We start from the raw sequence: 20,743 nt of genomic DNA, 5'->3' as shown, positions 1-20,743 counted from the left end.
TTGTATGCCACGCCATGCATCCATCTACTACCTCCTTTCCAAAATATATGACGTTTTGGTAGATGTTTTGTAACTCCCTGCAACAAAATGTTTAAGCCTAAGCACATATTGTCTTGGAATTTGTGTACTGGTTCAATTTGATTAGAAAGAATTAACATACTTGGTAGATAATTACGCATATTGACACATGGTGTGTACAAATCTCAATTTCATTTAGTTCTATATACAACATAAACAATATAGTTTTGTTTTCTCAACAATAAAGTAACATATATTTACTCAAAAATATACTCCCTCTGTCCCATAATATAAGAGCGTTTTTGACACTAGCGTAATGTCAAAAACGCTCTTATATTATGAGACGGAGGGAGTACTTACCAACTAAAAATCACCTGAAATATACATATGCACAAATATAGAAGAAAATCCAACAAGAAAAAAAATCAACTAATCAACAAGAACAAAAACTGGAACCAGAAACATTAGAAGCAGCGAGAAAACTAAAACAAAAAAAGTTCTAAGACAGAATGAATTAAGAACATTTTATATTAACCTAAACAAAGAAAGAAAATGAAGAAATAAAAGTAATTCGGTAAATTACAAGAAAAAAAACTCATTTTAATTTCTTAACACAAAATGAAATAGTGTCACACCACTTCAACATCAAAACACACGCATATGCAAATATAGGAGAACACCTGACAACCAAAATATCGAATAGGCGAAAACAATTAGAGCCAGAGACATTAGCACAAGCAAGAACACGGAAACATAAACTAAAACAGATGTTATTCTAAAATAGAATGAATTAACGGCATGAGTATTACCCAAAAGAAGAAATAAATTGAGTAACGAATTTTGAAGTAAACAATGGTTAAAATTACACATATATTTCATAGAACTTGCACTGGTTTGCAATATTCAACGCCAATTATATAGTTGTGTAACCTTTAGACAACAACATAATATTACGCATAGATTGCATAGAAATCGCATTACATAATTTGCATGTCCATGTACAGTTAGTGTTCAAGCAATAAAATAATAAAGTTGAAGATTAATCGTCGCTAGACACGTCGAAAATAAATTGCATCTCATGGCGGTGGTGTAATATCGCTGGATGAACTACCGGTTGGCCTCGACGTAGGCCTCATCCTGGATGGACTCAAGGATGACAGTATGCTCCGCCATCTCCATCGCTTGGGCGGCCTCGTACTCCGCCCCCGCCTCCGCCATGGCGAAGCCCGCAGCTGGCAGGGCCTCCTCCTCCTCCGGCACCTCCTCCTTCTCAACGGGTTTCCCCTCCTCCTCCTCTTCATCCTTTGATGGCTCCGGAGGAAGGCCGGCGGCGAAACGAGCAGCCCGCCTCGCCTAGATCTACTCTAGCAGTTGCACCCTTCGCTCCGGAGTGAGCATGGTGTATGTGGTAATTCGGCGTCTTGGCATCGCAAGTGGCGGATGAAAATGAAAGTGCCAACGACAGTGAGGAGAAAGGAAAAGAAATGGGTCGATTTAGGGTTCTGATGTCTTCGTCCAGCTTAAATAGCCGGCTTCCTCCCTCACAACACGCTCGAGCGGTGCCACGCGACGCGGATTGTTGGAGGCGCCCGTCGGACCAGCGGTCTCTCCGCATCCCCACATGTGTCCTATCCGTCGGTGCTACATGGCAGGCATGCCCGGGCGCGTTCAGGGTGCAGGTCAATCCGGACGTTTGGCCCGGCTATGGGAGCCCGGTTGGGTGACCAAAACTCGTCTGGACACTGACTAGACAACCCTTCCGGACGTTTGAAGTGGGTACGGGGATCCGGTTGTAGATGCCCTAATCCTACAAGGCCGTGAGGAAGATAGCCCTTTTTTGGAGGGTTCGGGTTTGCCAAAAAGAACACACACATGATGTTAGAGAAGAAAAAAAATAGAAACAAACATGCAGAAGACACGCGTCGCACGGAAGAGGCGAGCCACGGTCCGCCGGCTGAAACGAACGTTTCCCAAAGTCGAAAACCCCAGGCGGAGGCGGAGGCGGAGGCGGAGGCTACAAAGTGTAGTCCTACTGGTCTGACTAATGACTGAATCCCAGCACGAGAGCTTCGCGGGTATCTGAAACGGAACAACGGAACGCCACCGCGCCGGAGATATCCAGCCCCCGCCGATCCATGGCTCCCGCGGTGGCGCGGCTCCTCTTCCTCACCCTCGCCGTCGCCTCCTCCCTCGCCGTGGGCGCGGACGCCCTCCGGTCGCTGGGCGTCGGCGACGGGGCCACCGCGCAGGGGGACTACGCCGTGGAGCTCGACGCCACCACCTTCGACGCCTTCCTCACGGCATCGCGGGAGTCCTTCGCCGTCGTCGAGTTCTTCGCCCACTGGTCAGTCCCCGGCTTGATTCGCGTCTTATTCCTTAGATTCGATTCGATGGGAGCACTTGATCTGGAATCGCGAGATGGTTACGAATCGAGGTTTCGGGATAGCTCGATGGCCCGAGATGTGACGTGGGGTTTTCGTGCTCTTGTCGATCTGTCAGTCGCAAATCGAAAATGATTAGCCCCTCGTGTGTAGTTTTCCGTATGTATCAAAATAGTGTAATTGTACTTCCGTTGTGTTATGTGTGAGTTTTGTACCGAATGAAACATGATGATTTGGTAAACTCATAGCCACTGAAGAATTACTCAACACTTCAAAACTCTGCAAAACTATGTTGTGTTTAATTCTAGAATCTATGCTCTAGAGATGTTCCCTGCCAGGTTTAGTTGTAGTTTGTTACAATTTTAAAAAATATTATAATCATTATGCCTTTTTCGCAAAACAATAATAATCATTATGCCTAACTAAATAGAGATTGATCATGGATGTGGACTATGGAGTTATATTACTGCCCCTTAGTTTGAGAATTTTCGCTGATTAGAAGATCTTTTTTTGTCCCTAGTAAATTGCTGCTTGCCAAATTTGAATTCATTTTACCTACCATATTCTCCACTAATTCACCATTGGCCATGGAAAATTTCAAGGATTGACTGGCTTACCTTTGTGGAAACATGCTCTTAACACCCCGTTGGTACTCCATTTCGTTCCTGCTTAATGTCGTTTGTTCCGTCTTGTTTTATTTCTGCTAACTAAATACCCATCATGCTTGTGCAGGTGTCCAGCTTGCAGAAACTACAAGGTATTGAGCCTATGGTGGTAGAGTGTATCATATATTCGCACGATCTGGAAAGCCACTCTTGCTAATCTTGATTTCTTCCTTACTTCCAGCCTCATTATGAGAAGGTTGCGAAACTTTTCAATGGTCCAGATGCTGCACATCCTGGGAGAATACTAATGGCTAGGATTGATTGTGCATCAAAGGTACAGTACTTCTCGTGAAGAGTGATAATTTTCATCAGTTTGCTAAAGCTAAACAACTAATAAGCACTTAAAAGGCGATATTGTTGCAACTCTATGGTGAGATAACCTAGAGAAGTATCGATGTGCATCTTCAGTTTATAGTTGTCCTGTTTGTTATTGTCAACATGAAGGTTAGAAATACAAGAGGTTCTTCTCACGTGAAAGATTAGTCCCTCGTTTGATTTATTTTAATTCTCATTTCTGTCAGAAACCCAAGCTAACTTATTGCTTATTAGTTCCTCAAGCAGTGATTTTTTTTTGAATGTTTGACAGCACAGGTGAACATAGATCTTTGCAATAGATTTTCTGTTGACCATTATCCTTTCCTACTTTGGGGCCCCCCACCAAAATTTGCTAACACTAAGTGGGACCGGAAGCAAGAGAAAAGCAAACTAAAATTGATTGATGATGGAAGAACAGATGAGCGTTTACTTAAGTGGATAAATAAGCAAATGGAAAGGCAAGTTTTTCTCCTACATATTTCACTATCGCTTAAAGTTCATATGTCATCCACCGAATTATCAAAAAATTGTGCACCTAATGTGTTATACATCTGTCTCCGAACCAAGTACATCAGTCTGTATATTTGGGCTTAACATCTTGGTTTGCTTAGTTGCTTAGTTCGGTTCTACCATTACAGGCGTGATGGATTTTATTAATACACCCTCTTTATGCTATGTGCAGCTTGTTCACTTTGGATGACAAAAAATATGAGAACGAAAGTATGCTTCCAAACAATGTTTCATATCCCAAACAGGTACAGCTGCATACTTTATTTGCCAAACTGCATAAAATCTTGTGCCATGCACTAACAAGCAGTTTGTTGACATACTGAATCTGTTGTACTAGGTTGTTCAAGCAATTTACAATGTTGCGGAAGCAACAGCTCATGCATTACAGATAATTTTTTAGCACAAGGTTCTAGTTAAATGATCAGATTTCACGATTGAAAGTGGCAGAGCTAGCCCATGTGTGGAACGAGCTAGTTCAATGTTCTATGTTGGAAGAGTGAAGGGAGATTGTTTATGGGCGCTCGTTTGGCCACCAAATACTGTTGATTATTGGTACTCCTTGGTACACATGATTAGCGTAATACAATTTATTGGAAGTATATACTATACTCAGTTGAATGTTGATCCAAAATGAGTCAAAGAGAGTGGAATGTGGTGTTTCGGGAACACTTGAGGTGTCATGCATTTCAAAATCCTTAACTTGGAAAAGTTCTTGCAATATTCCAAAATAGCATAAAATTATCAGCAAAGAATTAAACTAAATGATTTGATAAGTGAGTAAATAAAGCAAACGTGATTGAAACATTTTTCCTATAATGATAATGAAATGGATAAACACAATAGATTTCAGTTCACGTTAGTTAGTATAAATGCTTCTGTGTACCTCTAATGTGATGATGCTGGTCGTCTCAAACACTTGGTAGGCATGTCATCTATAAATAGCTGAAGTCGTCATGCTATATTATTCAACATTGTTGTCCTCCTTCCATTACCATTGCTCGCAGGCCGGCCTGGTAATTTAGATTGATAGATCTGATCGATGGTTCGAGTGTTGTGACCACCCGTGACATTGCTCCTCGTTGATACCAACACGTCATACGAAGGTCACTAATTTTCTAAATAAAGTGTGTGCCCACTCCCTTAAATCAGACAACAGTCATAGAGTATGTTGTAGGTGATCATCGCACAACCTAGCAAAAAAGTAATCATACACGTATCAAAATAAGCATTAGCAATTCTACAATGTACAAATCCCCTAGATACCCACTTATGTAATGAATAATCCAAAAGAGTTACAAGGGAGGACTAAAAGTGGAAATATTCAATCTACTGCTTGCCAATGCTTCGAGACGGTTGGCATGTGCGATATGTGTTGGCTTTGTATTTTGTAAGGCATATGTGTTCTTATATAGTCATGTTATCTAGCCATGCCATGCAAGTTTGTATCTCCAAGCCCCGTCCGCCATCTTTGATGGCTTTCATCTTAGGCGTCACTCTCCAAGTCCCCACTAGTAGTTTACTTATTTTTAAGACTCTGGGCATGCTCCTGTTTGTTTGGGGACTCCTTGGGAATCGCCTATAGGGTTGTCATCATTTTTATTTACTAGCAAAGGTTATATGCGATCATACACTGCAAATAGCTCTATCAAGATATTTGGCCATATGTTTTTATGCTACTTGTTAAGATATTTAATGATTATTGAGATATAAACAATCACACACACATACATAACTACAATTCATCTAAGTGGCACAAACTAATTTGTGAGGACATGCACTAGCCTAGAGAATTTCAATTTAATGAAAGGTTTTAATGATTTTTTTACAAATAAACATCTAATTAACATGAATTTCCTTGCACAACAATTTTAAGTTTTGTGCAAATGGACGGATAGTAGAGTTCTAATGAACATATTTTATACTAATATTTAGAACTCTTTGTTACATGACTAAAATTGCCCAATTTAATATAAATATATATAATTGTGAAGATTGTATGTTGAGAGAATGAGTACAAAAAATAAATAAGTTCAATATAAATAAATAAAGCCATTTATTTTGGCCCTTCCTAGTCTTGATATTATTTTGATTTGCTGGTTACAATGATTCTATTACCGAGTTCCGTGAAACTCACTATTGGGGATATTCCCCACAAATAAGACCCGTCATTAGTGTGACCCGTCTTTGATCTTGTATGCTCTGGGAGTCACACCACCTCCGGGTTGTGATAAAGCTAAATAAGAGGAAAGACCAAAGGCCCAGAACGAGACCCGACCTGTGGGTGCCGACTCTGACATGAGCTTTGTGGGCCGATTCACGAAGAGGACCAGGAGAGACTTTCCTAACTAGGATACGAGTTAAGAATACTACCAACCCAGACTCTTCTCTATAGCCCCTCATCCTATTATATAAAGGGGAGTTCTTAGGAACCAAAGCGAGGTTACAATATCTCAGAGAGATAGGGAGCGAAAGAGCATCCTTGTAATCGAGATGAGCATGTATATCAATCAAGTAGGAGTAGGCTTTTACCTCCACCATGAGTGGCCGAACTTGGTGAAAGGATCGATAGGGTTGACTAGAAGGGGGGGGGGGGTGAATAGGCAACTAACAATTTTTAGCTTTTCTTTACCAAATTAAACTTTGCATCAAAGTAGGTTGTCTAGATGTGCAACTAGGTCACTACTAGATTTTTCATTATAACCGAGGGTCAAATTACCGTCGGATATTTCAGTTCACCGTCGGATTTCCATATAACTGACGGTACACCGTCGGCAATCTCCCGTCGGCTATGCTTCGTCGGCCATTACACTCATAGCCGACGGTACTGATGGGTAATACCTTCTCTGAGGGTAATTAGCTGACGGTGAGCCGCCAGGCATGTTTTGGTTGCCAGCCAGCTCACATAAACTTGACGACGCTTATAGCTAACGGTTCCAAGTCGGATATCTATTTTTCTGACTGTTATCAGTTCCCATCGGCTTTCGCAATAGATGACGGTATATTTGACCCTTCGGGGTTTGTTATAACCAAGAGGAGAACGAAATCCTTCACGGATTGTTATAACCGAGAGGAGAATGAAACCGAAAGCCATTACGATAGCCGACTGTGTATACACCCCTTCGGGGATTCCTATGGTTGAGAGTCCAACAAAGACCATCAATATAGAGATTCACCGATAGTGAAGTCTCCGTACTTGAGATGTTTGTTGTATGGTAGGTGTCGGTGTCAAAACCGGCGGATCTTGGATAGGGGGTCCTGAACTGTGCGTCTAGGCGGATGGTAACAGGAGACAAGAGATACGATGTTTTTATCCAGGTTCGGGCCCTCTCGATGGAGGTAAAACCCTACGTCCTGCTTGATTAATATTGATGATATGGGTAGTACAAGAGTAGATCTACCACGAGATCAGAGAGGCTAAACACTAGAAGCTAGCCTATGGTATGATTGTTGTTCGTCCTACGGACTAAAACCCTCCGGTTTATATAGACACCGGAGAGGGCTAGGGTTACACAGAGTCGGTTACAACGGTAGGAGATCTACATATCCGTATCGCCAAGTTTGCCTTCCACGCCAAGGAAAGTCCCTTCCGGACACGGGACGAAGTCTTCAATCTTGTATCTTCATAGTCCAGGAGTCCGGCCGAAGTATAGTCCGGCTATCCGGACATCCCCTAATCCAGGACTCCCTCAGTAGCCCCTGAACCAGGCTTCAATGATGACGAGTCCGGCACGCAGATTGTCTTCGGCATTGCAAGGCGGGTTCCTCCTCCAAGTACTTCATAGAAGATTTTGAACATAAAGGTAGTGTCCGGCTCTGCAAAATAAGTTTCCACATATTGCCATAGAGAGAATAATATTTACACAAATCTAATCTGCTGACGTATTCCGTAGCGTGACATCACACCACGGCCAAGTCTTTATTCAAATCGTTTTACTGTCCCACCTCAGCTCGTTTAGTGAGGCGGTTTCCTTGGCACGTCTTGTCAAAGCAGAGATCATGTCCCTTTATTCTGGGATTCTCATCAATACGGGCGTGGGTAACCCAAACCGCGCCATTGATTATGGCGCTTGGGAGATAAGCGAGTTTTACCAGGCTGGTGGGGACGCATAGTCGCGTCCACCCATATAAGGGGATAAGGATCCACCTTTTCATACACGCCTTCTTCCTCCTTTGCCTATCCATTTCCGCGCACTCGAGCTCCAGCGCCCAAGTCCGCACACCCCACCTCAACCTTCTCCAGCCATGTCCGGAGCGGGAGGCAAGTGGATGGTCTCCTCCGTCACGGAGGGACACATCAAAAAAACTGAGGAAGGCCGGATACTTGTCTAACGACATTGCGCACCGGCTTCCCGAAGAGGGGCAGCTCATCCCCACCCCTAGGCCCCATGAGAGGGTGGTGTTCCTCCCCCATTTCCTCAGCGGACTGGGCTTCCCTCTCCACCCATTTGTCCGGGGGCTCATGTTCTACTATGGCCTGGATTTCCACGATCTGGCCCCGAACTTTGTCCTCAACATCTCAGCGTTTATCATCGTGTGTGAGGCTTTCTTCTGCATCCGCCCCCATTTCGGCCTATGGCTCAAGACTTTCAATGTCAAGCCGAAGGTGGTGCGCGGCACCCAAGCGGAGTGCGGAGGCGCCATGGTGGGCAAGATGCCCAACGTCCTATGGCTCGAGGGCTCCTTCATGGAGACCCTAAAGGGGTGGCAATCGGGGTGGTTTTACATCACCGAGCCGCGCGACCCTGAATGGGTCGCAGCCCCCGAGTTCCGATCCGGACCCCCTACGCGGCTCACCTCCTGGAAAGAGACGGGCCTGTCGTGGGGTAAAAAAGGAGAGCTGACCGGACTCCAAACATGCGTCCAAACCCTGGTGGACAAGAAGCTCAAACTTGTCAATGTAGTCCAGATTATGCTCATCCGCCGGATCCTCCCGTGTCAACAACGGGCTTTCAACCTGTGGGAGTTTGACCCAGCGCGGCACCGAACTCTGAGTAGGCTCTTCGACACGACGTATGAAGATGCCTGGAAGGTGCTTTTCAAGGGCGCCGAGGCCCCTGCATCCGCTACCGAGGATCGCGGATTCAGCACGCAGCGTCACGCTTGTGCGGTAAGCTGTTTTTACCTTTTACAGGGTATTAGTTTTTCATAGTTTGACTCCATGCGGGATCTAAGCTCCCTTACCTTTGACAGGATTGGCAGGAGACGTCTGGACAGATCAACTATCCGGCTCCTTTGCCCGAAGGCCCAGTGGACGCTCGCTTGGCGAAGCTGCTGGTTCCAGCACCCTATGTGGTGCCGGAGAAGAAGGCCAAGAAGAAGGCCACGGGGACTCGAAAGAGTGCCCGGCGCCAGGAGGTGTCGGATTCATCATCCGACGACTCCAAGACGCACTCCTCCCATGAAGACAAGGAGGAGGAAGAAGAGACCTCTCCCCCTCCAGCGGGAGGAGGGAAGAAAAGGAAGGCCGCCCCAACTGGGGAGGCCGAAGGGTCCAAGAAGGGGAAGACCCCTCCTCCGGACTACTCCACCAACGCTGATGACGGTGAAGAGGAGTGGCCGCACAGGGCCAAGCCCCTGGCGAGATCGTAAGTATTCGGACACCAGAGCAATTAATAGTGTTCCTTTCTTGCACAGCTCCTTCTTACGCCGAATATGACTATGCAGTCCGCCCAAGGCCGGGCTCGACGAGTCGTCGAGCGGCTCCCTGGATTCGTCGGACGTGAATTCACTTCCGCCCGCTACCTCCCCCCACCCTACGGACGATGCCGAGGTGCTGTCCCAACAGGTTCCAAGCCAGGAGGAGGTGGTCCTGGAGGCGCCGCAAGGCAACCTCCCAGACTCCAGGCGCAAAGGGGATAAAACCCCCAAGGGCCCCGAGTCCGGCCTTGAGCCAGACACCGCGCCGGAACCTTCAACGGTTCCGGACTCCGGTAGGGAGCCTCCTTCCAAGAGGAGCAAGCCTACCGAGCCGGTGACCTCCGTCCAACCGGAGGCACCGGACAATTTGCTGGAGGTGCTTAAAGGCGCCTCCATCGACGAGGAGCACCGCACTATTATAAGTGCGGTGATCCAAAAGGTTCAGTCCGCCAAGAGCGGACTGACTGAAGCCTGTGCCAGCCTTCTAACAGGCTTTGAGGTAAGTAAAGAATATGTAAAAATATTACCGCATAGACAGTAGCCTCTGATACTCTGTTCGGCATTCGGAAAGAAAAGCCGAATAGAGGATCTAATAACATTCGCAGGAGTCTAACATAATCAAGTCAATATGCGTATGCAGGCTTCGCTGCTGGCCTCCGCCGCACTGACTGCGGAGGTGGATACACTGAAGCAAAACCTCGCGCGGTCCGAGAACGAGCTCGGCCATGCCAAGAGGCAACTCGAGGAGAAGGAAGGTAAGTAATACCTTGCGCAAGTATATATAGAAGATGTGGTTGAAAAAAATGACAGGATCAACGTGCTATTATAGGGGCCACGACCGAGGTGGCAACCCTTAAGAAAGCGCTGTCCGAGGCCGAAAACAGAGCGGCCGTGGAGCGCACAGAGAGAGGGAAGAAGGAGGCGCGGGTGGAGGAGTTGCAGAAAGAGCTCCAGGCTCTCGTGAAAAAACACGAGAGTTTGGAGCTTGACTCAAAGACGAAAGCGTCCGAGCTTGCGGCAGCCCTCGAAAGCGCGAAGTCTGCCAAGGCCGAAGCCCAGAAAGCCCTCCAAGAAATGGAAGCGGTGAAGAAGATAGCGGCGGGTAAGGCATTCATTATGCAAAGCAAGCATGTGAAAGTGAATTACTTGTTACTTACCCGAGTCCGGAGCTCTTCAGGAGCATTCGCAGATTTGCCCCGCAGTGCGTTTGATGCCGCTGCCTACTACCGATCCGAGGAGGGGAGCTCGACGGAGAAGGTGTTCTGGTCTCAGTATGCTGAGGCCGGACACCTGGTGCCTTTGAGCGACCAGCTGAAGCAAATGGTCGAGCTCCACAAGGTGGCCGAACAGGCCATAAAGGGCCTTATAGTTCGGTTTTGGCCTGGAGAGGCTTTGCCTGGGTGCTACTTCGGGCTTGTGAGGTGGCTGGTGGATGCCTGTCCATGGCTTGAAGTAATCAAGCGCTCCTTCTGCATCGAAGGTGCCCGTAGGGCGCTTGCCCGTGCTAAAGTGCACTGGGGCAAGATGGATGCGGAGAAGCTGGTGAAGGACGGGCCGCCACCGGGCAAGGAGCATCGTGTTCCGGAAGCGTATTATGAGGGCGTCCTGAATGGTGCCCGCCTTATAGCGGATGAATGCTCCAAAGATGTAATTTTTGAGTAAACTCGCATTTGTGATCCTGTACGCTGAAAACTTGTTCATATGCGCTAAGCAACGCTTTTGAATTTAAAATATTACCTTCTGTGCGGCCGTTTATCAAATTCGAGATATGGCGAGTCGTCGGCTTCTGCCCCATGCCACGAGTGCTGGGGTGTTCGGGATAAACATGAGCGCTCTTTTTCCCATTCTTGGGTCCATCGAGGGAGGCGCTCAACACAACGAACAAGGCAATCGGACTATAATGCTTGAACACTCTCACTTAGTCATAGAATTCTATAATTTTAAATTTCGGCGAAGCCCCTAGTGTTCGGAAGACCGAGTTCGGGGCGCTATCCACGCCTAGGCCGGACAAAGCCGACTCCTCGCTCTAAGCGGCATAAGTCTTTAGGGACTCGAAAACCTCTCGAATAGCGACCAGCTCTCGCCTCATCATGACGGTCAGTTTTAGCTCTCTCTACTGAGGTGCTTAGCCCAGCTCAACTGGGGCACAATCGCAGTAGTTCTCCTAGTGCTACCTTAGCCGATATAACGGAACGTAAGGTACCAAAACATAGGAGCCGGGCAAACCCAACTATTGACCCAAGACATGATCCGGAGCCGATGCATATAATGCTATAAGTTTGGGGTGCCGCACTTGTGAAAGTGTTCGGACTTCTCACACCATATTGTGGGGTACTTAAGCCCCTGACGTATTGGCTGTACCAAAGTGTACGGGTGCAACATGTCATTAATCAACATATATTCGTAAAAAAGTGTAATGCAATAATAGACGGAAGCTATGCATTATTTATTTAAAAAAGCTGCGATCAAAGCAGAACGATACAAATAGTGCAATAAGCAAAAGATGGGACTATTTAACATGTCCTTTTCAGGGGCGAGCTGCGGAATGTTATGTGAAACAGGTATACTGCTCGTTATAGAGACCACCTTAGAGTTCCATAGTGCGGCGTAGCTTTCTGCTCCCCTGGTTGTTGTATCTTTTGTGTGGCAATTGTACTGCCGGACAGGCCTTCCGAAGAGTGGAGTCCTGAAAGTAAGAGAAAATGAAGAAGTCGGCAGCCCCTAGTGTGGTTTAAGCCGTGTTTCGGGCGTGCCGTGATGGTGCCCCTCCCCCTTTGCCCATGGTATTTCCAGAGCGTAGTTATGTATGCGCAACACTGGTTTCGCAAGTTTGCGAGGGCTGGGGTTGGGGCCGCATTGCTATGCTTGCTCGGAACGTGCCAGGCAGTCTTGTTGTAGGTTACTCCGGGCGCGCTTGATGGTGTCTAGACGTTTAATGGCCGGACTGGAGAATTGCCTTGAGAGGCTGCTTTGTACTTCCGCTGTGATAGCCGCTGTATGCTCCTTCGTTCAGAGAGAGCGTTCGGTGTTTCCATTGACCGTGATGACTCCTCGAGGGCCTGGCATCTTGAGCTTGAGGTATGCGTAGTGCGGCACCGCATTGAACTTGGCAAATGCGGTTCGCCCGAGCAGTGCGTGATAGCCACTGTGGAACGGGACTATGTCGAAGATTAACTCCTCGCTTCGGAAATTATCTGGAGATCCAAAGACCACTTCAAGTGTAACTGAGCCTATACAGTTGGCCTCTACACCTGGTATGACGCCTTTAAAGGTCGTTTTAGTGGGTTTAATCCTCGAGGGATCGATGCCCATTTTCCGCACCACATCCTGGTAAAGCAGGTTCAGGCTGCTGCCGCCGTCCATAAGGACTCTAGTGAGGTGAAATCCGTTAATAATTGGGTCTAGAACCAATGCGGCGAATCCGCCATGACGGATGCTAGTGGGGTGGTCCCTTCGATCAAAAGTGATCGGGCAGGAAGACCATGGGTTGAACTTTGGGGCGACTTGCTCCATCGCGTATACGTCCCTTAGCGCACGCTTCCGCTCCCTCTTGGGGACATGGGTTGCGTATATCATGTTCATCGTCCGCACTTGTGGGGGAAAACCTTTCTGTCCACTGTTGTTCGGCGGCCGGGGCTCCTCCTCGTCATCGCTATGCAGCCCCTTGTCTCTGCTTTCGGCATTTAACTTGCCTGCCTGCTTGAACACCCAACAATCCCTGTTGGTGTGATTGGCTGGTTTTTCGGGGGTGTCATGTATCTGGCATGAGCGGTCGAGTATTCGGTCCAAACTGGACGGGCCCGGAGTATTTTTTTTGAATGGCTTTTTCCGCTGACCGGGTTTAGAGCCTCTGAATCCGGCATTAACTGTCGTATCCTCAGCATTGTCGCCGTTAATGCGGCGCTTTTGCTTATTGTGATGCGACCTGCCACTGCTGTCCTTGGTATCCGAATTACCAGGGCTCTTGGTCATGTTATTGCTGCGAGCTAGCCAGCTGTCTTCTCCCGCGCAAAAGCGGGTCATAAGTGTCGTGAGGGCTGCCATAGATTTCGGCTTTTCCTGTCCTAGGTGCCGTGCAAGCCACTCGCCGCGGATGTTATGCTTGAAGGCTGCTAGGGCCTCTGCGTCCGGACAGTCGACGATTTGTTTTTTCTTGGTTAGGAACCGTGTCCAGAATTGTCTGGCCGATTCCTCTGGCTGCTGAATTATGTGGCTTAGGTCATCGGCGTCTGGTGGTCGCACATAAGTGCCCTGGAAATTGTCGAGGAATGCGGCTTCCAGGTCGTCCCAACAACCAATTGATTCTGCTGGCAAGCTGTTAAGCCAATGCCGAGCTGGTCCTTTAAGCTTGAGTGGGAGGTATTTGATGGCGTGTAGGTCATCACCGCGGGCCATGTGGATATGAAGAAGATAGTCCTCGATCCATACCGCAAGATCTGTTGTGCCATCGTATGATTTGATGTTCACGGGTTTGAAACCCTCGAGGATTTGATGATCCATTACTTCATCTGTGAAGCATAGTGGGTGTGTGGCGCCTCTGTATTGGGCTATATCACGACGCAGGTCAAACGAGCTTTGTCTACTGTGTTTGGCCCGACCGGATTTACTGTATCCGGCATGACGAGTACCACCTCGTGCTGTGGGGCGCCCACGCGATCCGTAGATCGATCTTGTTTGCCTTGCCTTGTCCTCCAATATATCTCACAGGTTTGGCGCATTTTCCCGTGCCTTGGAATTTTTTGAGCGGCGCCGGGGTGCGGCTTGAGTGGAGGGCCAAGAGGCCTCTCTGTCGCGGCCACGAGGTGGCCGGTCGGCCGCGTCATGCGCTGGTGATGTAGGTTTAGGTGCTTCCTCCTTTAATCAGGGTAGCAACCTGCGCTTTGGGTAGCTCTTGGAGCGGCGTTCGAGTTCATACTCTTCGGCCGCAAGGACTTCAGTCTATCTATTGGCTAGCAAATCTTGATCACCTCTAAGTTGTTACTGTTTTTTCTTGAGGTTGCTCGCCATGGCTATAAGCCTGCGTTTGAAACACTCTTGTTCGACGGGATCCTCCGGCACGACAAATTCATCGCCGTCGAGGCTTGCCTCGTCTTCGGAGGGAGGCATATAATTATCGTCCTCGACCTCTCTGTCTGCCGCTCTCTCATGAGGGCTGGCTTCTCCATCCTCCTGTGCTGAATTTTGCTAGAGGTGGTTGTCTTCGGCACTGTCCGGGGTGTTATTATCTCCCGTGCCGGAATCACCATTTTTGTTTTGGCGGGATTTAGAGCGGCGCCGCTGACGCCGGCGCTTAGGTTGCTTCTTGGAGGGGTCATCCTCCGCTGTTCCATCGCCATTGCTTTCTTTTAGGGTGTCCACCATGTATATATCATATGACGCAATGGCTTTCTAGTGCCCTATAGGCGTTGGTTCTTGATCGTCTCCTGCATCGGCGTCCATACCGTCGATGTCTTCGGAGTCGAAGTCGAGCATGTCGGTTAAATCATCGACAGTGGCTACGAAGTGGGTGGTGGGTGGGCTTTGAATTTCTTCATCATCCGCATCCCAACATTGCTGGCCATAGTCCGGCCAGGGCTCTCCTGATAAAGAGAGAGACTTTAGTGAAGTCAGAATATCGCCGAAGGGCGAGTGCTGAAAGATGTCTGCGGCGGTGAACTCCATGATCGGCGCCCAATCGGGTTCGATCGGTAGGGGCGCGGAGGGCTCGGAGTCTGGAGAGGAGTCCGGCTCCTTGGAGTCACGAGCTTCACAGAGAATAGGGCTGGTGTTCGGCTCGATCGCCGTAGAGATTGCAGCCCCCAAGGCGGTGTCCAACCACCCATCCTCGATTGGCGCAGTTGGCTCCGAATTAAGGGTCGGAGCTGATGCGGGTGCGGCCTCTAGGGCACTGTTCGGCGGCAGAGCTAGATCATGCCCGTCGTGACAGTGCGGCGCGCTCAGCTGCGGCTCGAATCCGTCGAAGATCAAGTCTCCGCGGAGGTCGGCCATGTAGTTCAAACTTCCAAATCTGACCTGATGGCCAGGGGCGTAGCTTTCGATCTGCTCTAGATGGCCAAGCGAATTGGCCCGCAGTGCAAAGCCGCCAAATACGAAGATCTGTCCGGGGAGAAAAGTCTCACTCTGGATTGCATCGTTGTTGATGATCGGAGAAGCCATCGGGCCTAAAAGTGACGACACAGAGGAACTCTCAATGAAAGCACCAATGTCGGTGTCAAAACTGGCGGATCTCGGGTAGGGGGTCCCGAACTGTGCGTCTAGGCGGATGGTAACAGGAGACAAGGGACACGATGTTTTTACCCAGGTTCGGGCCCTCCCGATGGAGGTAAAACCCTACGTCCTGCTTGATTAATATTGATGATATGGGTAGTACAAGAGTAGATCTACCAAGAGATCAGAGAGGCTAAACCCTAGAAGCTAGCCTATGGTATGATTGTTGTTCGTCCTACGGACTAAAACCCTCCGGTTTATATAGACACGGGAGAGGGCCAGGGTTACACAGAGTCGGTTACAATGGTAGAGATCTACATATCCGTATCGCCAAGCTTGCCTTCCACGCCAAGGAAAGTCCCTTCCGGACACGGGACAAAGTCTTCAATCTTGTATCTTCATAGTCCAGGAGTCCGGCCGAAGTATAGTCCGGCTATCCGTACACCCCCTAATCCAGGACTCCCTCAGTAGGCCATTAGTCACCCCTCAAGGATTGCTTTCCACTTCAAATATACTCCCTCCGTCCCAAAATGTAAGACGCTTTTTACACTATGATAGTGTCAAAAACATCTTATATTTTGGGACGAAGAGGGAGTATATCTCATAATTGCACAACGATACATGACCAAGTAACATATATTATATTTAGTGCAACTTCCAAAATACCATAAGCCTAATGACATGCATCCAAATTACACTGTTCATCATGATCTATCTAGGAAGTTTGGAATGCAAAACAAAATAGTAACTAATATATAATGGTCCAAGCATTATGCCTAAGCTAAAATTGACCAAAACTTCAGAAGTTCACTTTGTTGCATGTCCTGAAGAAAGATCATTAGACTCATCACCCTTCATGGATTATAACGCTCATCGCCATATAGATCATGACAATCATCGCCATAGACATCATCACCCTTGCCATAGATCACGATTCCTCCAGTACTGTTTCACATCCCTAAGAAATGATTAGACTAGTTGTAAGGGAGATGAAAATGATGTAATGTAGTTGAAATTTAATTGAGCATACAGTGAAAAACTTTAGATCTTCTAACTGACTAGTTAGCTGCTATCTAGCAGTATGACTACATATTTACCTTTTGATCCTTCACATGCAATTTTCAGGGTAACATGAATCAGCAGGAACACATACTCAAAATAATAAAGATTGAGGACTACACGTTGCTCTGTATACTACAGAAATAATATACCAATAAACCACAGTGATTTCAATTTTATAATAAGTTTGCAACAGTTCAGAACACATCATGCTTTTCGAATTACTTGTAACATTCATATAATTCCAAGCACATGACAATTTTCTAATTAACTGTATTCATCATATCTCCAGAACCCCCATGTGCTATAGTTAGACCAAGATGGCCATGTGATACAGGAAAAAAATTCCTATATGAGTTCAACAAAATTTTACCCCTCGCACCTTAATTAAGATAGATTTAGTGTAAAGAAAACAGCTAGTCCATAGATAGATATCTCAGTTATGAGCCACATCTAGGAAAATAGGGCACAAGCAGGTGCATACATTATATATATATATAGTACAGTAGTACCACCTAGGCAATGCGGTAAGCTAAGAAATCAGTTAAAAAAAAGGTCCCAAAACAAGTTATCTGTATAGCATGGTCTTCAAAGGCATTGTACGCTGGCCAAGTGGTCAGTGTGCCTCAGACACAAGATCTCAAATAAAACAGGAAGGTCTCAAAACAAGGAAGTCGATTGACAGGGCAGTGTTCTTATCAGAAGTTCAGAACTCAATGGTAGTGATGAAGATACATGTATTTTCGCATATATGTTTCTCCATGTGCATGTTGTCTAGAACTAAATTGGCGCATAACTAGATGGGATGTATGGCTAAGAGATGATGGACCAACCTTTTCAGTTTCGTGTTGACAAACATCATCTCGTCCGCTTTCAAATATGACTTCATGTACCTAAGCTCAAAAGCATTACATTATTGCTCTTCAGATAGTCCCAACTGCCACCTGCATGATAACATAGCGTGTATAAGAACAATAAGTAAGAACCCCTGCTCTACCCTGCTCTACATCATTGAGAAAGAACACATAGGACATGATGTTAACATGCCAGTGGATGCACAGCTTTAGGAACAGGAGCTAAATATTACAGAAATAATCCCTCCGTCCTAAAATAAGTGTCTCAAGGTTAGTATAACTTTATACTAATGTTAGTACAAAGTTGAGACATTTATTTTGAGACAGAGAGAGTACAAAATACTGAAAAGAAAAGCAAAAGCGAGATGAAAAAACTTACAAGTACATCTACAGACCAAAACTGAAGGAAAAAGAACAAGGAATGTACGTACTACATGAATGGAGGACCTCTTCAATGTAAATTAGTTGTCTGGCAGGGACAACTAGTTAAAGTTATACAATAGTATGAAGTATACATCCCAATCCTGATTGCACATGCTGACACAGTGTCTCTTCTGTTATGTACTAGTCCCTCCGTTCCTAAATATTTGTCTTTTAGAGATTTCAAATGGACTACCACATACGTATGTATATAGACATATTTTAGAGTGTAAATTCACTCATTTTGCTTCCTATGTAGTCACTTGTTGAAATCTTTAGAAAGACAAATATTTAGGAACGGAGGGAGTAGTACTATAGTTCCAACTGCTGCAACTAGGTAGCCTTGATCAAACGTACATGCGTCAACACAAGCTAGCTATCTCACCTCACTGGCGCCAAATGGCTACTTACTAGTTACTAGTCAATCAAACTATCTTTCAACACATAGGCTTGACTTTATTTTCCAAACTAATAGGCTTGCCTTTGTTTTTCAGCAATCATACAAACAAAAACTATACCTAAACAGACATGCAAACAACGATGGCCATGGCCTCACTGTAGAATGTGAACCTCACCACCATAGTAGCCCGCCATGGCACCATCTCCCCGGTATTCAACTTGAAATATACGAGAAAATCCTGCACCTCAACCACCAGAAAACAAGCCATCCATTACAACAGCACACATACGCCACACAGATGACCTGCTCGACGAATTGCGCAAAGGAAGTGGCGACCAAACCTGGTACTGGTGGGCGAAGGCGCGAGTGAGCATGGTCCACTCGGCAACATCAGGTGGCCACTTGGATGAGGAGGAGCTTCAAGAAAGGGTAGATGGCCGATACATGGCGTAGGAAGTGGAGGGATATAAAGCTGACGAAGAAGACCACTGCGTTCCTGAATCCTGAGGAGTGGCGTCGAGCACCTATTGGTTGGGGCGACGAGGCCAAGCCGACCAGATCCGGCAGCGTCGTGGCCGAGGGCTGCTAGATTTGAGGGCCATGAAGATCGAGATGGGAGTTGAAGGGAGCAGGTGACGTTGCTGGACCAGGGAGGGCAACGAGGGTGGAAGTGCGCAGCGCCGCAGCCGGATCGACGGGTGACGGCGGGGTTGGCGCATGGCAGCGGGGAAGCGAGAAGAGAAGATGCGGCGTGGGAGGTTTCAGAGGGAAAAGGGGCGAGGGATGGGGGGACGTGGGCACGTGGCCGATAGAAGATGGGCCATAAAATTTGGTAAGTGGCAAGAGGGAAATAGTGGCAGGGGGTGAAATGGTTCCTTTTTTTCCTTATAAGTGAAATGGTTATTGATACTACTCCCTCCGTTCGAAATTCCTCGTCGCTGAAATGGATGTATCTATAACTAAAATACATCTAGATACATCCACACGTGTGACAAGTAATTCGGAACGGAGGGAGTACCTGATAAAAGAATTTATATAAAAAATACTGTACATGCAACACATATTCAGTCGGAAAAAAATCGGAAGTAATTATTTTCAGGTTTGTCATAAAATGTAATTGTGGCAACCAAACAATGCAACTCCAAACTTGACGAAGAACTACGAAGGACAAACCAGGCACACCACATGGACCCGCCGTCGTAACTTTGACTTCACGGCGATGAACAAATCGAGACAATCCCACAGACACGTTGGAGAAGTGCCGACTACCACAAACATTGTTTTGGAGAAGTGCCGACTACCACAAACATTGTTGCGTCATTGACATTGCTCCCGCCATCATCGTTGCCACAGAAGCCTGGAAGCCACAACCTCGTCATACACGGTCCTACTTGCTGATGCCGAACTTCTAAGATGAAGTGCCCGGGAGGAATACGACACCAAAGTGTCTCCATAGTCTCGCCCAGAGTGGCCGTGATGGCCCGATCCGCGTGGGAGGGGTGTGACAGCAAAATAGTTATGCATACATGAAGGTCAACGATGGTCACAGCCGTCGCCATCACTCGGCACAACACAAAGCTGAGACGGGGTCTTCACCCAAGCTCCCACACCACCTCAGCCGCACATTATGCCGCATAGGCTCCGGCAAGCCAACCAACCACCACCACCGTTGAAGCTGCCACCAACAAAGAAGTCCCGAGATCCGCAGCAGCCATCAGCACCTCGCGGAGACCACCGGCGGCCAACCTCCATCACGAGGCCCGAGATCCACCAACGGTCATCTAGATGCAGAGCCGCCGGACGCAGCACGAGCCGCTATGCCCTATCGAGCACCATGACGTCAAGGAACAAAGGAGCACCGCCAGAGGCCAAGAACCAACATGGTTCCGAGCCGCAACCATACATCAGACGCGCCGACCGTGCTCTATGGAGACCAGAATTGCTGCACCGTAGCCATGGGTCTACGCACGTCAGCGTACCACATGGTCCACCGTGCCACCACATCTACACTCTGCGGCCACTGCTCTAGCTTTTGGGAAGCACGCAAGAGCACATCTGAGTGACAGCTACTTAAGCACATGGCACCGGCCGACACCGTGTATGCAACATCCGCCATCGCAACCGTCAGATCTTGGTGCTAGGACCCAAATCCTCATTGAACTAGACCGCCCCATGGCCCGCTTCGCCCGAGTAGCAGTCCCTCACTGTGCCATCGCATGACCCCACGGCGGCAGATCCATGCTACTGAGCCCCTTGTGCACCTGCACCGCCACACGA

At 47.4% G+C, this 20,743-nt stretch overlaps 1 protein-coding gene and 1 long non-coding RNA gene across 4 annotated transcripts; one reads left to right on the top strand and one right to left on the bottom strand.

Moving 5' to 3' along the window:
* Positions 1 to 81: 81 nt before the first annotated feature.
* Positions 82 to 4,488, top strand: LOC119290678 (sulfhydryl oxidase 1-like). 2 transcript variants are annotated; one of them, XM_037569313.1, is made up of 6 exons: positions 1,214 to 2,362; positions 3,132 to 3,156; positions 3,246 to 3,338; positions 3,656 to 3,837; positions 4,062 to 4,134; positions 4,227 to 4,488. In XM_037569313.1, the coding sequence occupies exons 1-6, from the start codon at positions 2,154 to 2,156 to the stop codon at positions 4,287 to 4,289; spliced, it is 645 nt and encodes a 214-aa protein (XP_037425210.1). In that variant the 5' UTR covers positions 1,214 to 2,153; the 3' UTR covers positions 4,290 to 4,488. The 2 variants fall into 2 exon arrangements, with proteins under 2 accessions (XP_037425218.1, XP_037425210.1); XM_037569321.1 differs by lacking the exons at positions 4,062 to 4,134; positions 4,227 to 4,488 and having other exon boundaries at positions 82 to 2,362; positions 3,651 to 3,765.
* Positions 4,489 to 16,425: 11,937 nt separating this feature from the next.
* Positions 16,426 to 19,234, bottom strand: LOC119333137. Of its 2 annotated transcripts, none has more exons than XR_005161171.1 (3): positions 18,642 to 19,234; positions 17,626 to 17,736; positions 16,426 to 16,691 (listed from the first exon to the last, which is right to left on the bottom strand). It is a non-coding gene; the product is annotated as an uncharacterized LOC119333137 (long non-coding RNA). The 2 variants fall into 2 exon arrangements; XR_005161170.1 differs by having other exon boundaries at positions 18,585 to 18,649.
* Positions 19,235 to 20,743: the final 1,509 nt, after the last annotated feature.

The sequence above is a fragment of the Triticum dicoccoides genome, chromosome 1A, assembly GCF_002162155.2.
Source record: "Triticum dicoccoides isolate Atlit2015 ecotype Zavitan chromosome 1A, WEW_v2.0, whole genome shotgun sequence".
NCBI classification, from domain to species: domain Eukaryota; kingdom Viridiplantae; phylum Streptophyta; class Magnoliopsida; order Poales; family Poaceae; genus Triticum; species Triticum dicoccoides.
This window is presented reverse-complemented; position numbering and strand designations above follow the sequence as displayed.

What these genes read in the sequence shown, in the direction of transcription:
- LOC119290678 (XM_037569313.1), top strand. Translation starts at nt 2,154, where the DNA reads ATGGCTCCCGCGGTGGCGCGGCTCCTCTTCCTCACCCTCGCCGTCGCC. An exon ending in CAGCTTGCAGAAACTACAAG is followed by an intron (nt 3,157 to 3,245) that starts GTATTGAGCCTA and finishes CCTTACTTCCAG; the next exon opens with CCTCATTATGAGAAGGTTGC. An exon ending in ATGTTTCATATCCCAAACAG is followed by an intron (nt 4,135 to 4,226) that starts GTACAGCTGCAT and finishes CTGTTGTACTAG; the next exon opens with GTTGTTCAAGCAATTTACAA.